At 39.0% G+C, this 17,214-nt stretch overlaps 1 protein-coding gene across 30 annotated transcripts in view; it reads right to left on the bottom strand.

Moving 5' to 3' along the window:
* MYCBP2 (MYC binding protein 2) overlaps positions 1-11,544 on the bottom strand; it is a 263,861-nt gene extending 252,317 nt beyond the window's left edge. For all 30 annotated transcript variants that reach the window (XM_058276528.1, XM_058276529.2, XM_058276532.2 and 27 more), the window contains exon 1: positions 10,936-11,544. In XM_058276528.1, coding sequence (XP_058132511.1) covers positions 10,936-11,237 — 302 coding nt within the window. In that variant the 5' untranslated portion in view covers positions 11,238-11,544. The remainder of the gene's footprint in view (positions 1-10,935) is intronic.
* Between the last annotated feature and the right edge of the window lie 5,670 nt (positions 11,545-17,214).

Here is a 17,214-nt window from a genome sequence, read left to right as displayed (position 1 = left end):
ATCTTTAATAGATACATTATTTCTCACATGAGTTATCCATTCTTCATTTCATTTCAATATTGGTAAGTTACAAATCTGTTCTCAGTAAGGCTTAATATAAACAATAATATCTATTGAGAATTCATGGACATCATCAGAATGCTAATCTAGAGACAATTATGTTCTGACAATATAGATACATCTACCATGAAAAGCCACAGCCTGTTTCCAGGTACTTCAAAGGCACACCCCTACCCACCTAAATAAGAACAGACAATCTAACCTCTACTTAGCTGCTAAAAAAGGGGATGCCATTAGGAATGTACTTCCGTAGGTTCTTTCCACCTACTTCTAAATGAATCTCTAGCCAGAGCCTTAATCTATCATTTCCATTTTCTCTTTTTCATTCATTATCCCTGCCCTTCTCCCTCAGTCAACCATGTTAAAGTACAGAATAGAAAGACAAACTGCCTGGATTCAAATGCAGGCTCTATCATTTATTAGCTGTGATCTTGGGAAAGTTACTTAACCTCTCCATGCTTCAGCTGTCTTATCTGTAAAATAGAATAAAAATAGTACCCATCCCATTAGGTTATGTGATACTTATGAGTTATAAAGCACTTAAGAGTTATACTTGGTATCTTTAAAGTCCTAAACAAATTTTATTTAGTATTACCAAGCTACAATAAAGTGTCTATCTTCATTTGGGTTTTCCCAAAGGCAGACCCTGATTCAAGGATTCAAGTGCAAGTAGTTGTTTTGAAAGGAAACACAACAGTAGCAGAAATCAGAAATGAGGTGGGCAAGGGAAGAAAGTCAAGAAAGAGTACATTATTAAGCCAGGTTCAATGATGGGCAAGTAGAGCTTGAGTCTACTAGAGAACTCTGGAAGATGGTATAGAACATGACTCAGAGTAATCCCTACTGAAGAGTGAGAAAAATATCCACCAATTCCCCACACATCACTGACTGGAAGCTTTTCTAAGGACATTAACTCCCTGGCATTTCTGGCTTACCCTGTACATAAACCCAGCATGTCTCCATGAGGAGGAAGAAAACTCTCAGGCAGAAAGTCATAGGTGCTTGCAGTAGACAGCATAGAGATTAATGCCAAAGGGATATGACTAGGACACTAAGAACATCTACCACAGTGTCTTTTATCTAAAAGATTAAAATTAATTCTTTATCTCCTTTTTTCTTTCACTTCAAACACTAATTTCTACATTTTCTACTCCCTTTCCACCTAATAACCTCAATTTACTTTCCCAAGAAAATACGACTTCTCCCTATCTTTGGTAAAAAGCAGGAAGGGGTGAATGGATATTAGGTCATTATGATCTCTTAATACCAATGTCAAGATCCTTTCTCAGCCTTCTGTTTAACTCATCTACAAGTAAAGAAGCAGTTTATGAGTGACAGTATGCTCATGAGAGAGGCTTTGATGAACATAGTATACTGAACATAGTATACCTGAGACAGGACTGAGAGAATCATAATGGCAGACTTTTAAAAAATATGGGTCTAGAGCTCAAGAAAAAGGTTTTAGCTACAGGTCACAGACCAGGAAGTTGAATACATTAGGTGATATTTAAAACCACAAAACTGAGATAAATAAGGAAGAAAATTTCAGAGAAAAAAGAGTGCTAAGTATGGACTCATGAGAAACTAGCTCTTATTACTTTCCTATCTAGATGAGTGGTATTATTTCTATACTTGAGATCTGGTCACTATTATTTCTATACTTGAGAAATACTTGTAGTAGTCACCTACTACACGTATCAATCCTTTCTCCATCCTTCTAACACAAAAATGTCTCTCAAATCCATTCTATTCTCTCTACTCTCACTGTCCTTTCCTAGGGTTAATTATCACTTGTCAAAACTAATACAATTGGGAAGCAGACGTGGCTCAAGTGACAGTGCTTCTGCCTACCACATGGGAGGATCTGGGTTCAATCCCTGGGGCCTCCTGTGAAAAAGAAGAGAAAGTGTGCCTGCACATTAAGCCAGTGCCCACGTGGTGAGCCAGTGCCCGTGCGAGTGCCCACATGGTGAGCCAGTGCCCGCGCAAGTGAATCATGCAGCAAAATGATGACACATCAAAAAGAGAAATGAGAGTCAAGGTGAAGCACAGCAGAAACCAGGAACTGAGGCGGCACAACTGATAGGGAACCTCTCCCCACATCAGGGGTCTCCAGGATCAAAACCCACATGAATCCTAGAGGATAGAAAATGAGAAGAGAAAACAACACAGACAGCAGGGCAGGAGGAGGGGAAGGGGGAAAAAGAAATAACTCAATCAGTCTTTAAAAACAAAACAAAACTAAGACAACTGTCTCATAAAAGGTAGTCCTGCTTTGGAGATCTGCTCCTTTTCAATCGTCCTCTACAATGCCACAAAACATCTTTACGAAGTTTAATTCTATCACTATATTGCCTAAAATCCTATGATGGGTTCCACCTTGTTCTCAGATTATGACACATGAAACATAATAACCTGATTCTATCATATCTTTCTAGTCTCATCTCCTAAATCCTCAATTCTCACTCATTCAACTTCTAACAATGGCTACAAAGTAGGGGTTCTTAATCAGGGATCCACAGACTGACAAAGGGTCCATGGAAAGATTCTATGGGGTCCATGAACTTGAACTGAAAATTCAAAAAACCATTATTCTTGTGGGGACATGTTGGTGCGGGTGTGATATATTTATTAAACAATATACAGTACAGTGTGGACTTAGTAAGGGGTCTGTGGTTTTCACCTGACTTTACAAAGGGGTCCATGGAATAAAAAAGGTTAAGAACCTCTGTAAAAGTAGTCCCTAACTCTGATATAATGTTATATGGGATCCTCTCTAAGTCCTCAGAAAGGTGCTAAATCCTGCAAGCTGGAAAGGCAAACCCATACTCAGAATCTGTTTAGAATTCAGTCAAAATGAATTGCAGTCCTTTCCAGAGTATAAGGACTAGCTGGTCTCCAAGGACGGTGCTGTACCTACTCACCATTGGGCTCTGTTTGTTCTCAGCCTGGACAATCAGCAGCAGCATTTGCTGGATAAGCATTGAGAAATGAGAGCCTGTTATTCAATCTATGCACAGCAATTGTCAGCAATTTTTTTAAGGCACTTCCAGGCCAAAAGAAATACCTAACAGTAGTGTTTATTAAGTAGTTAAATCCAAATAATTTAATAAGAATTTATATCCTAATATTTGAAAAAATAATTCACATAAATTGAAAGAAAAAATATATTTTTCTTTCATTCTTAAATAACCAAACTTACTTACTAATAGAACATGTGTACCTGCTGGGCACTGCACAAACTCACAAACCTTGGAATCATATTTGAACACCACCACTCTCCTTTCCTATTCCATACTTACTTATGTGCAGTGTTTTATTTAGCATCACAGTAAATTACCAAAAATCCAACCTGACAAGAATAAGACATGATCAGAAGGAATGTAATGTACCTAATGTCAAAATTGTTAAGCTAGTAGTTCAAGACAGATGCTGTTGTGTTTCCTTTGAAATTTTTAAATATCCCATAGTATGAGATACTCATAGTATCAGCCTGCTGTGGCACTTCAGGGTATCTCAGTGCAGTTTGGGAACCACACAGTATGTGTATGTGTGTTTGTACATACATACATACATACATACATACATAACTGCTTTCCTCCCTAAGCAGACCCAACACATCCTGGTAGGTTCTGTTATGAATTAACTTGAATTATTGGTCTGATTAGCCAGTAGGAGAGAAGAGAGACGGGAGTAGACGGGGAGGGGAAGGAAGGGCAGCACATACGTTGTCTTGCAAAACGGAGGTCTCTACATAGTCTTCAAGCAAGGGGGAGAGGGGATACTAAGCTTTAAATAGGAAGAGAGGGCCACTTCGGCAGGCCCAGAGTTCAGAGTCATCTGGAGTTTCTAGGTTTTAAAGTGCATCAACTAGACGTCCTCATCCTGTGGTTCAGGGTCCCATTCCTTCCCAACCAGGGTACTGAGCCTGATATAGTACACTTGATGAGAATTTTACCCTCCCTAGAGCCTGCTATTCTTAAAATTATATCTTGGGCTTAATCCTTAGCTTTTTCTGTTCTACTGCAGAAGATAGTTTCTTTATATGCTGCTAAGGAATTCATCTGCTTTTACATTTTGCCCCAATTAATTACCTTCAGTCTGTCATTAACTTTCTCCAATTTATTATTGTCACCCAACAACAGCCATTTGATTATTCTGTCCTTATAATTAATAATTTCCCTGAACTTCTCAAAAGACTAAGATACTCTGAGCACTGGTGCAGATTCTCTTCCACAGGAATCTCACTCTGCTTTACCACCAGGGAACATTTTAACAGTTGCACAGCTACAGCATATGCCAGGGCTATGAGTGCTCCATCTACCACCAATAACAGGGTTCTCATTGTCAGTCAGCCAGCAGATAATCCAGTTCCAAAATCTCATTTAAAGTCTGCTTCCTCAGACCACTCTTGGCATCAACAGTCTTGGGTAGGGTTCCCAGGAGCAGACTTTGAAATGAAGATTTGCACACCAGAAGTTTATTGAGGAATACCCTCTGACTCAACCACTGAGGCGGAGCAAAGAAAGAAGCTGAACTGCCATGAAGTCAAAAGAAGGCCTTCAGCCACTCTGAAGGGGAGCTCTGCAGTTGGGAAGGACCTTCAAAGTAGTCCTGCTTTAGGGCAAAAAGGCAAGGCACACAGAATTGACAATGGATGCAGGGTGCTCTTTGAGAGGGGTAATGACTTTGCCGGAGACAACTCTGTTGGGTGAGAGCAATTCCCAGAGAGGGACTCAGCTACAATCAGTTTTATTTTTTATTTTTTTGTCTTTATTTATTTTTTAATATTACATTCAAAAAGTATTAGGTCCCCATATACCTCCCACCCCCTTCACACCACTCCTCCCCCCATAGCAACAATCTCCTCCATCATCATGAGACATTCATTGCATTTGGTGAATACAATCAGTTTTAGTTGCAAATACTCCCAGTTAGGAAAATGTGTTTCTGAATGGGGGATGAGGGGAGCAAACCATAGCACCCACTACTCCACCACAGGACTAAAACACCAATTCAATTAATGAAGGGAGAGAATTAAGCATTTACCCTGCTTTTTTAGGAGGGACTACTGTTCACCACCAATTGATGAGGGAAAACTCTTCTATAAGGAAGTACACTAGCTAATAAATCCAAAGGAAATTACAGAATTATAAAAATAATCATTTTGAAACCCCTACAGAAATTACTGACTCAGTTAAGGAATATCAAAGGATGCTAAAATTATTGGATGAAGTATAGTCACAATATGCCAAAGTTATTATGCCTTACTTGCTTACCGCAAATAGGAAAACCATACATTCAGAAAGGAGAGAACTGGTGGGCCTCATCTTAACCAAATAATTAGACTTAGTACCTTAGCACTCTTTAACAGTGAGAACCTGACAACCTTCTAATGAGATGTAATATGTACTGCTCAGCATCAAATATAAAATGTTCTTGCTAAAAAATTTTAACCAAAACCTATTCAAGCCTTAAACCTAACTTTCATTTACAGGAATTACAGAGGTTAGAAGGCATTGATACAAACACTATCTAGGATCCCTAAACTTAAGGAGCTAGCTTTATGGCATTCTAGAAAAGGTAAACTATTAGTGACAGAAAGTGATCTACGGTGGCCAGCCTCTAGGAGCAGGAAAAAGGGACTGACTGCAAAAAGGCCTGAGGGAACCGTTAGAATAATGGAAATGTTCTAAGTCTTGATTGCGGTGATAATTACATGACTCATCAAAATTAACACTTAAAATGGTTAAATTTTATTGCATGGAACTTAAACAGCAAATAACCAGTCCTATTCCCCCAAAATAAAAAACACGAATATTTAATCTGTTATTGAGTAAAAAAGTGAGATGATCTGTTGATTTTTAAAAGAATATTTTAAAATGCCAAAGTATTTTTAGATTAACATTTTTATTTTCTTTTTAAGCCCAGAGCCAAGATTTTCTCTTAACTTGAGCTATACTAATTTCTTTCACATTTTTACCTATCAATACGTAAACCAAGCAGTTTTTGCCTTAGCGTTTATACAGTATTTAGCATTACACAGGTATAACAGCTTTATGAAGAAAATTACTACATACCCACAAATACAGATATGCATAAAGAGATTCAATCCTGCACCATTTCCTAAAACATTCATATGATAATATCCCTTGATACCTCAAAATAGGTCAGCAGTATCTACTCAATAAATCTAATCTACCTTGCTATTGCAGGTACCCTACCCTCTGGCTAACGCCTTCATTCCCAGAATGAATTCCCACTACTCTCCCTGATGACACCTCCTTTGTAGCTCTAATAAAATTCATACCATTATCTAAACACAAACTGTGCTCTCCTACCTTTGCCCATGCTTTTGCACCAGCCCAGAATGCCATCCTTTTGTCACAGTAGGCTATGCTTTCTTAGTCATTAAGTTGAGCACTTTTACGAAGTATCTGCCTGTGGATCATTCACCCCAACTAGACAATAAACTTAAGAGTAGAAATTGTCTTCTGAATCTTGACAGTAATCCCTGAACCTTTGTTGGATTATTAAGTAACCTCTTACAACGAAAATACCATGCATCTAATACCATTTTTAACATGAAAGAGATAAAGAAGCTGAAGGAACTAAGTGGGTTTAATTTAGAGAAGAAAAGCAATTCTTCATTTTAACCACAATCTCCCCAATTGTTTCACTTGCCTTGTTCTTCACCACTTCAGACCCACATACCCTGACTCCACTTTATCTCTCAGTCTATCAGTTCCATCCTGGCATCACTTTACTTTTTACCATATGGTCAATCGTCACTGAACCCTTCCATTTTCTCTTTTTATCAATTTCTGTTTTTTCTTTTACCTCCAATCACAGATCAATTCGGAAACAACTCAGCTGGCAGTTTTCTCCATTTTTCTTTAGAGTGGAAAAAAGTTACAATACCACGTGGCTTGGAATTTTAAATACATGATTTTAAGAATAAGAACAGCAGCTAACATTTAATGGGTACTTGGCACTAGGTCCTTCAATAACCCTATAAGGTTAAGAGCAAAGAAACAGACAAAAAAAAAAGAAAAGCACAACAACAGAAAACCTTACTAATTGGCCCAAAGTAACTGAGATAGAAAAAGGTAGAAAGGGGATTTGAACTAAGGCCGTTGATCTCCAGAGCTCTTAGCTTTTTTAACTGTTGTGTTGTGGTGCTTCCCAAGTGCAATGCTATAGCCATTCACAGCTGTAACTGATAAAAAAAAAATTCCTTCATGCAATTCTTGTCCAACATCTTTCCCAAGTGAATAATCCAATCTTGATCGGTTCTCATTCATACAAAAACACACTTATTCAGTCATTAAATGATAGTTATTTGCATATTGAACAGTCACTGAAACCAAAAAAAAGAAGTACCCGATCTCTGACTTCAAGCCCCTAAATTCCATCTTCCCCCTCACTCTCAGTAGAACAATATGACTAATATTTAATAGCACTTTACATATATTAATTCGATTAATCTACAAAAGAGTCCCCTTCATTATTATGCCCATTCTACATATAAGAAAACTGAGAAGTTATGCAATGTACCCAAGATCACACAGCTAACAAGTGCCAGGTCAGAATTTAAAACCAGTCTAGTTTCAGAGTCCAAGCTCTGAGCTACATCATTAGAATACCATCTAAGTGGCTGACTCCATTAAGCCCAAATCCCTCAATTTCTCTGCCCTATACCTAAAACATAATCTATAGCAATTCATTCATTAATTCAAAATTGAATAACTCACACTGCTTGTTTTTGTTCTCTGAACGCAAAAAGCCTGTTCCCACATCAAGCCCCTTACATTAATAATTTTCTAAAACACTTTCTCTACTTCTGCCTCCTCATCATTAGGTTGCAAATAAAATATCAACTCTCAAAGATATCTTCCCTGACCATTCTACCTAAAACAGCCTGAGTGCAAATCACTCTATCACAGATGATATTGGTTTTACTTCCTTCATAGCTACTTATAAGATGACTTGAAAGTAACCCATGTTTATTTATCAGCTGATCTATTTCTCCCCCAGAGAGTAATTCTAAGAGTGCAGAAATCGTATCCATCTTCCTCACTGCTACATCTTCAGTACCTAAAACTGTTTCTGGTACACAGGAGGCCCTTGATATTTACAGAATGAATGCTAAAAACTGTGCCAGACATTGAGCTTATCAAAATGAAAAGGATTTGGTTCCTACCTTCAATGAACTATCAGTCTTTATATATTTACAAATATTTACCTCCTCTCCTCCTATCTGAAAGATAGGCTAGTCCCTAACTTCTTTCAACGGCTAACCTCTTCACCTGTGCTTTTAAACCTGTTCTTGAGATCTCTCTTTGATCTCTCCCATTAATTATTCTTTGAACTCTCCTATTCAATCATATCTTCAATCTCTCTCTCTGCTCTTACCGAATGCATCCCATCTACCCTCCCACTGAAATATCTTGCATTCCCCCAAATTACACCAACACCTCCCATTCACTCTTTACCACATCCCTCTATTATGACCACTTCCTCAAAAGTTATCAATGACCTGGAAATTATCACTTTCTTCAGCATTTAACACTATGAAAGATTTTTTCAATAACTTCCTCAGGACCAGAGATATTACTGTCTCCTAGCTTGCTTCCTAATCTTCTGTTCTTTTAATGGCTTTCTTTACTGTCTCTTTTCACTCACACTTTTAAACTTGATTTTCTCTAGTGCTTCATCCTCTATTCTAGCTCCATTCTGTCTCTAAATGATCTCATCCTCTTCTATAACTTCAACTAGCGCAGCTACACGAGTGATTAATTTATATGTATTCATTCAAAGCCTATAACACAGCTCCATTTTCTCCATAATCTTTAATAAGAAATGTAATTAAATTCTTAATCAAATGCTCAGTAAAGAGTAGTTGCACCCCTAAGACTTAGGGGGGAAAAAGGTGAAATACAAATAAGTAAAAATGTTCTGAACAAGCATGAGAAAGCATTATTAAGCAATTTAAGGCTGGTCTCCATGTATATTTCTTGAAATATGTGAACTAATTCTTCACTACTTTTAACTGACAGCTTGTACAAAAACTGACGGAAGACTAAAAAGTCATCACAGATTTTATTTACATGTTTAACCTATATTAATTTTGTATAAAATACATCTGTATGTACACAGAAATACTATTATTACATAAGTACAGTAGCAGAAAGTTAAAAAGCATAGTAGTAGAAAGTTAAAAAGGAATATAATTCACAAATTATTGAATAAAACTGGGAACAACATACAAAATGAATTCAAATTCTTTGAGAGTTTGTTCATAAATATGTATCTACAAGACCATAATCATAACTTATAGACTCATGGATCAATTATTACAAGTATCAATAATTACACCTAAGTATCAGAGCATAGATAACTGACTAATGATGGTTTGTGCTATTTTAAAAATAATAACAAGAAAAACATCCCATTTTGGCCTTCAGTTTAGATAGCAAAGGGCAGTTACACATTTTATATCCATATGTATGAAACAACTACTTATGTGCCCAATCCTGAAAACAAATGAGATAACTGGTTTACCTAGAAAAAGTGTGAACAAAGCTCCATCTTTAGAACTCTCTCCAATGAATAAGCCACAATATATATTGAAAACCTACAAATACCTGATTTCCTGTGTAGCCTCTTGTCAAGTGGAAAAAAAGACCTCTAGTTTTTATTTAGCATGTTCAATATTAAACTCTTTAAGTAATTTGTATAAAATCTTATTATCCTTTAACTCATGTATTTTAGAAGCTGTGAGAAAAAAAGATGAAGCCAACTCCCAATTACCACTGTCAAACCCAATCTGGTGAAGCAAATCTGTTACCATCCTTCAGGGTATGTGCCATGAAGAAAATGGAAAAGAAAACAATAGAAGAGTTCTCAGCAAAAAGTCACCCACATTTGAAGAAAAAGAAAATGAAAGTGACATATCCCACATCAAAGATGCTAAAGATGTAGTGAGTCTAACTGGAAGAGATCTAAGAGCTACTTAAATTTCCTAATTGGCAGTTTAACACTATACCAGCAGTCATATTTTGAAGTTCTTCCATTCAGCTTTCCTTTTTCCCCCACAAAACACCAACTACTCTAGAGCTCAGAAATAACAGGAGAAATAGAAGAGAAGATGAAGGGAAATGGCCGATGGGCAACACAAGGGCAGCTGCAACCACACCTCTGGAAGACCCAAAAACCCATATATCAAATGCAGCTTTAATAAAATCTCTACCAGACATCTTTCAGTTCACATAACTCTATCTTCATTCCTTATTTCTAAATCTCTTAAAATGAAACCCCATACCTAAATGACTGCCTGATTCTCTGAAAATTAACCTACATGACACTATCCTTAATCTATAGCGTTGTTCCCTCAGAGAAAGGTAGATATTTTTTAAAAAGGAAATTGGAAAGGGGGTATCAAGGAGTGGGGTTGGGGGGTTGATGAGATATACATGCAAATATTTTGGCAGAGACACTAAAAATGTCACTTCCCTTATCACTCTTGCAAATTCTCTCCGTGTATTAGTCTCTTACTCTATACCCATCGACCTTCCCTTATTCAACAACATACACACGCACGCACACACACGTGTCAAAACCGACTACACCATCGCCTTTTCCAGTATCACATGCTACCCCCCACACTCACTAAGCTCCCACATAGGCAAGCCGACAGACACAGAGCAGAAATTGTAGACACCTCACCCTCCTATGTCAATAAGAGACTCTACCATCCAGCATTAAGCGCGTAAGAAAAGACAACTCAGTAAACACGTAGACACACACACACACACACACACACACAGGCGCACACGCGGCATGTGGCGCAAGGAAGGGTACCCGGAGACGTACCTGGAGGCCGGGTGTCCAGCGCCGCTGCCCCCCTGGTCCCTGTCACTGAGCGCAGCTGTGTAAATTCTCCGGTAGCGGTCAGCCAGGGCCCGGCCTGACAGCAGTAGCTGGTAGTGACCCCGGGAGTCCGCGGCGGGCAGCCCCAGCCCCAGCCCCGCGGCAGCCACGGAGCCCTCGGGAACTAGCATGAACAGCGCCCCCGGCGCCGGGGAGGAAGAGATGGTGGCGGCTGGGAAGAAGCCATCCCCGCCGGGCCCCGAGGAGCCGGCGGCAGGGGAGGCAGTCGCTGCGCACATCATCATCCTCACCGCCGCCTCGTCCCCGCGGGCCGAGCAGGCAGACAAGCGCGCGCACAGCCCTTTTCCAACGACGACGGCTCTGGCGGCGGCCTCTCAGTCCCGTAGCAGGGAGACTACAAAGACAGCGACCTCCACCTTCTCCTTCTCCTCCTCCTCCTCCCCCCCGCACCGCCCTCGCCGCTACTGGGGCCGCTCATCTAACCCCGCCACACCGAGAGTGTAAGGAGGAGGCGGTGCCGCCGCTGCCGCCACCACCACCGCTGCCACCGCCGGGGCAATCCGCAATGGGAAGCTGCTAACTGCACTGAGCATGCGCCACTCCTCGCACATGCTCAGTACCACGAGCCCCGTTCTCCCGCCCCGCCCCTTCCCCCCTGCCCCCCGCCATCTCTCCCTCTGCCTCCCGGTTTTGGGTGTGGGCGATTGGGTTTGTGCAGAATCTGAAGGAAATCCACCTCGGGTTTTGGTTGCAACCTGAGGGAAAGTAATGAAAGTGCTGGGGAGACTGTCGGCTAAAGTCGTTCGACTTCAGGTAAAGGGTTCCTTCCAGGTGGGAGAACTAGGACCAGAAAGAAAGAGGAAGGTTCCCGTCTCCAGAAGATGAGAATTACGCACTCCTGCTACTTTTCCTCAAAGTCTGTGCCGCCAACATGAAGATTTACCGTGAATAGTGCTGGTTAATTCAGAATTCAAGGTAGAGAAGGCCATCCACATTAGGAGTCCCTCTGGAGATTTTATTTTGGATTTTTAGCCTGTTTAAAATAGTTTTACTTGCAAAGACAGTAATCCAATGCGCCCTTTTGTTCTGTAAAAATAGAGTTCAGATATACCAGTATTCAAAGGCCACATTACTTCTTGAATCCTGTCAGCATTTAAATTATAACTAAATCTCAATACAATATCATTTTTCTTTTAAATATTCTTTTAACTCCTCACCCAAAGGGTCCACCCTTATCCCTAGACAGTTGTCACTTAATACCTTATTATTTTTTTTTTTTTTGCTCAGGCTTACATTATTAGAGATGTTGATTATGGCAGGAAACTATAATTTTGAATAAGCCTGTATAACACCTGAAAATGTCAGCTCTACCAAAGATCTTATCATTGTCTCATAGAAAGTATAACATTCTCTAAGTCCCCTGTTCAAGCTATTTTACCAAATAAACCCTTCTTGAGAAATGCCCTAGATGTGATCTCTGTATCTTTTAAAAATAAATAAAAAAATATATTTAAAGAAAGTCCTAGAAATATATACACACATGCACCATGATTTATATTAAGTTTTATCCTTTTGACCTTCAATTTGATGAGTTTGCCTAATTTATACTCCTAAAAAGTCATTTCCAAATCCTATCATCCCAGTATTATAGCCTTCATCTACTTACTAGCTGTGTGCCTCTCTTTTGAATGTCCTTCTCATAAACAATACTTGTAATAATGTCCAGTTTAGTGTTTTGAGAAGAAAAAACAAGGAATGGGGAAGTAAATTAATTCTAGCTTTTGTGTGGAGTAAGGTACTGACAGGCTGAAACTAAATTTTATCTCATGGTTTGAATGATTGATGGATGTAATTTTGATTTTAAAAAAACTAGAAATGTGATGATGAAAGCATAGAGACAAAAACAAACACAGGAAATAATAGTCTTTTATTTTAGTACTTATGAGTAGCCCTGTTAACTAGACTTTGTCTTTTTCTTGTTTCCTTAACTATCTCAGAAGCTTCTTCAGAACGTCTGGTTTATCTTTGGGTCTTCCTCAGTCTCTAGTGTAGTATCTTGCACATAGTAGGTATCCAGTAAGTATTTGTTAAACTAAATCCCTGTGCCCATACTTCAGCACAGTTACAAAGCTAAGTGTTGCACAAGAAGTGCCCCTAATCTTTGGGTGAGAATCACGACCATGGTATAGAGCAGCGAAATTCTAAGAGTGGAGTTATGACCTGACAGGCATGAGCTGCAAGCGTGCATTACTGTTGCAAGAGCCAGCAGAGTAGCAAAAAGGGCTGTAAAATCAGAGGCATGGATTTGGACCCTGACCGTGTCACTTACTACTTGTATGTTTTGGGGAATGTTTCCTCCTCTATACCACTCGTGCTGCATAAGATCGTGGGAGATTTAAAGCATCTTGGGTTTTCCTCTTGGCACATGGCTTTCCACAAATGGTAACACAAAGAACAAAACAAACAAAAAACCCACTAGACTTGTCCATAAGAATGGGAATGGTGCCTCTGCCTTTTCGCCATTACAAACCCAGGGTCCAGCACAGGGTCTAGCCTTAAGAAGGAGAGAAAGATACTGGTTGAATGAAAGTATGAATGAATGAATGGTGCTTGTACAGACAAACAATTCCAGCGCAGACTTAGGCGGTGACATATGCTGTCACTGCCCGTTTAGATTTTCTAAAGGAGGCTGACCTATGCTGCTGCACTGGTCTCAGGGTTCCTCCCACCTCTTCCTTAATTTCGCTTCAGTCTTTACTGTACCCTTCAGTTCCACACCCGCTCCTTGCCGAGCATTTTAGGTACACTCAAAACCCGGCAACTGGATAATTTCCTAAGAAACCCGACCTCCGTGAGCGGCGCAACTAGGCGTGCGCAGAGTGGTACACATGCTCACTTAGGTATCGGAGGGTGGCGTTTCTGTTGCGGTTGGCAGCGTTTCCTCCTAAGGCAGCGGCAAAGGTCGCGGTCGCGCCTCTTAAATAGGTAGCGAATGCAGCGTTTTTCTCCTCCTCCTCTTCCTGCCTCCGCATGGTGCGATTCCTCCCTCACTAAAACAGCTACAACTACTGCCTTGGCAGCCGTGCATCTTGGACGCCTTCCCTGGAATTGCCCGGAATGGGTCCATCCCGGGAGAAAAGGGCGTTTAGAATCATACTTAATTCCGCCGTCAAGTGGCTTGAAGGATACAGCTTAGGGTGGTTCCTAAGGCACGTCGCGGCAGGGTCACCTCACTAAGACCGTAGGAGTCGAGGGTTACTCGCAATGTGCAAAACAAGCATCCCCTCCCTTCTCTCCTGCGCGCAGTACTACCAAATGCCATACACTGCCCATGTGCTGGGGGGCGGGGGAGCTCTTGTTATTCAAGCAACTAAGCGGAATGAAAGAATACAAAGGTCTTTGCTTTTATTTTGCCCATCCCACTGAGCGCGGCTCCTGTACTTTCCGTGCTGCCATCTTAGGTTTATCTTCCGGCCAGTCTGGGCGTGCTTGTGCATCTGTGTTAGGAGGGAGGGGTGTGTAGTGGGGTGGAGTGGATGGAAGCGGGAGCACCGACTGGATTGGGTGTCAGAATTGACTAGACAGGAGTTCACGCCACGTTCGCCCTGAAAGAATAGCGTTGAACTAAGGCAAATTCTGACGTTTGTCCATGTTATTAGTGAGACTCATGCATAGTATTTTTCCAGCCTTTGTGGTTGATACCTTGCTCATGTCTCAAAAGAATTTCTTCTCTGTGATCATATAATAAGATTGTGCCTTCTTTCACCTTTTTGATGTCAGATTTCGTCGTTCTTATCCAGTTGACATTATATATTTGGGACTACAAGTTCCTGAAGTCTTAACCACAATTACATTTTTCTACTCTACGTATTTAAGAATATGTATTTTTTTTAAAATTTCAGAAGCCACCAAAGCTAATGTAGTAAAAAGGGAAAAGAAAGAAAGAAAAAGAAAGAAATTGCAGGACCCACAATGTGTCTATAAAAGGACAGATTAATGTTGCCAGTTAGTTTCATTTAAAAGGTTAATATTGTACTAATGGTACAAGATTACAAACACAGGAAACACGTATGTTATGAAGAACATCAAGACTGCTGAAAATGTTGCCATCCTTAGGTCCCAGTTTGTTTCCTGGATTTATACAATAATGTATTGGATCATTAAAAAAACCAAAATAATAGCTGAGGGTATTTTAATATAAGCTTAGTAGCTGAGAGCAATTTGAAAAAATATTTGCTCAGGCTTGAAGAGTGAAGAAATTCTTCACTCTTCAGTGACCATTGTTTTTTAAGTGCCACAAGATTCTGCATTCTTAAATAATATGATGAAATTGTTCATTAAAATGAAATACATTTCATATAACATATTTAATACTCCAGACTGAAAATAAAAATTCAATGAGCACTTGAAATTCACTTAACCATAAATTATACTTTGAATCCCCTAGAAAGGTTGACTTCTTGCTTTCTACAATTATATTTTTAGGACCTTTTAATATTCAATAATTTGTAAGAATGAAAAGTTAATGCTCTTTTTTTAATTCACATTAATTTAAAAATATACACACTATATGTCCAATTTTTCCTACGACTAAAAATGTAATTTCTAAGAGATGAAGTTAAATATGGACATTTTCATCCCTGAAAAATTATTCTAAAATATTTATTAGAGAGCACATACTTTGGAATGTATGGATTTAGTAATATATATTTGATTGCAAATCACAACACTTCAAAAATTCTCATTGTTGTAATGCACATAACACAACTGATATAGAAAGTCATATAAAGTGTAGCTCTTAAAGAGAGACATTAAAAAAACACATTTTAACTTTTGAAAACCAGTGCAGTTTGTAAAGTAACAAGTTGGTCTTTATTACTAAGACCAAACTCTAAAGAACTATTGAAATTTTTTGTATAATAGCAACTTTATTCCATCAAAATTTTTCTAAAAATAGATGATTTTAATAGCATTATAGACAATTCTGATATCAGGATATTTCAGATGGCTTTAAACTGATTATATTAGGCATGCCTTACTTTAAAGACATTTAAACTCTCTCATCCTAAATTTTCTCATCAGTGAAATGAGAGAAATGATAACACCAACTTTACTGGATTCTGTGAGTATTAAATATGTATGATGTACTTGCTTGGCATATTACTTGGCAGGCAATGATAACTATTATAATTAATTAATATTATGTGTGGTCCCTTTTGGGGGGTGTGTCCCAATCTTGTGCTAGAGAAAATAGCAAGTGTTACATGGTTTAACTTACATACATTAGCTTGGGGAAAAGATTTTCTTTTAAAGACTTCTTTTAGAGTCCTATCCATTAAAACAGATTTATTGTTTCTTGATGTGATAAGAAATAAAGAATCCAAAGAGAATACTTGTATCTCTAAAGCATCCCATTCTTGGATGATTTCATTCACAAACACATTACTTACTCTTCTTAAGTTCTTTCAATTTAAACTGATAACTAAATTTTGACACATAGTAGTTAGTACAGATTATGGTTTCTTCTCATTTGGCTGGTGGCTATGGAAGACCTCTACAGAAAAAAAATACAAATCATCAGTGGCTCACATTCTCCCTTAATCTGCAATTAACATCAAAATCTAGCCCCACCTTGTTTGACTTCTTGTTTTGATAAATAATTTTTATTTTTGCATTTTAAATGTAAAAAGGTGGGGGTGGAGTCAACATCACCATCCTGGAATCCTCAGGATTGGGGAGTGAACTATGGACTAGCGTGGACTTGCTGGTATTCTACTGTGGACTTGTGATTCTAGCGATGAAAGAAATTATATCGTTAATGTGGAGACGGTGACCACTGGAGGTTCTAGGGACGGGGAGAGGGAAAAACAGGTGTAATAGGGGAACATTTTTGGGACTTGGGAATTGGCCTGAATGATATTACAAATGACAGATACAGGCCATTATATATCTTGCCATAACCTACAGAATTGGGTGGGAGAAAATGTAAACTACAGTGTAAACTTTAATCCATGCTTAAGTCACAGTGCTCCAAAATGTGTTCATTAATTGCAATGAATGTACCACAGTAATGAAGGATGTTGTTAATGTGGGAGGTGGGGGGATTGGGACATATGGGTACCCTCTATATTTTTTATGTAACCTTAGTATCTTAAAAAAAAAAAAAAGGGTGTAATATGGTGGCGTTTGGGGCCATTGAAACTGTCCTGAATGATGTTGCAGTGACAGATACAGACCATTATACATCTTGTCATAATTTAC

The sequence above is a fragment of the Dasypus novemcinctus genome, chromosome 15 (assembly GCF_030445035.2).
Source record: "Dasypus novemcinctus isolate mDasNov1 chromosome 15, mDasNov1.1.hap2, whole genome shotgun sequence".
NCBI classification, from domain to species: Eukaryota; Metazoa; Chordata; class Mammalia; order Cingulata; family Dasypodidae; genus Dasypus; species Dasypus novemcinctus.
The sequence above is the reverse complement of the archived record's forward strand: the minus strand, read 5'-3'. Positions and strand labels throughout refer to the sequence as shown.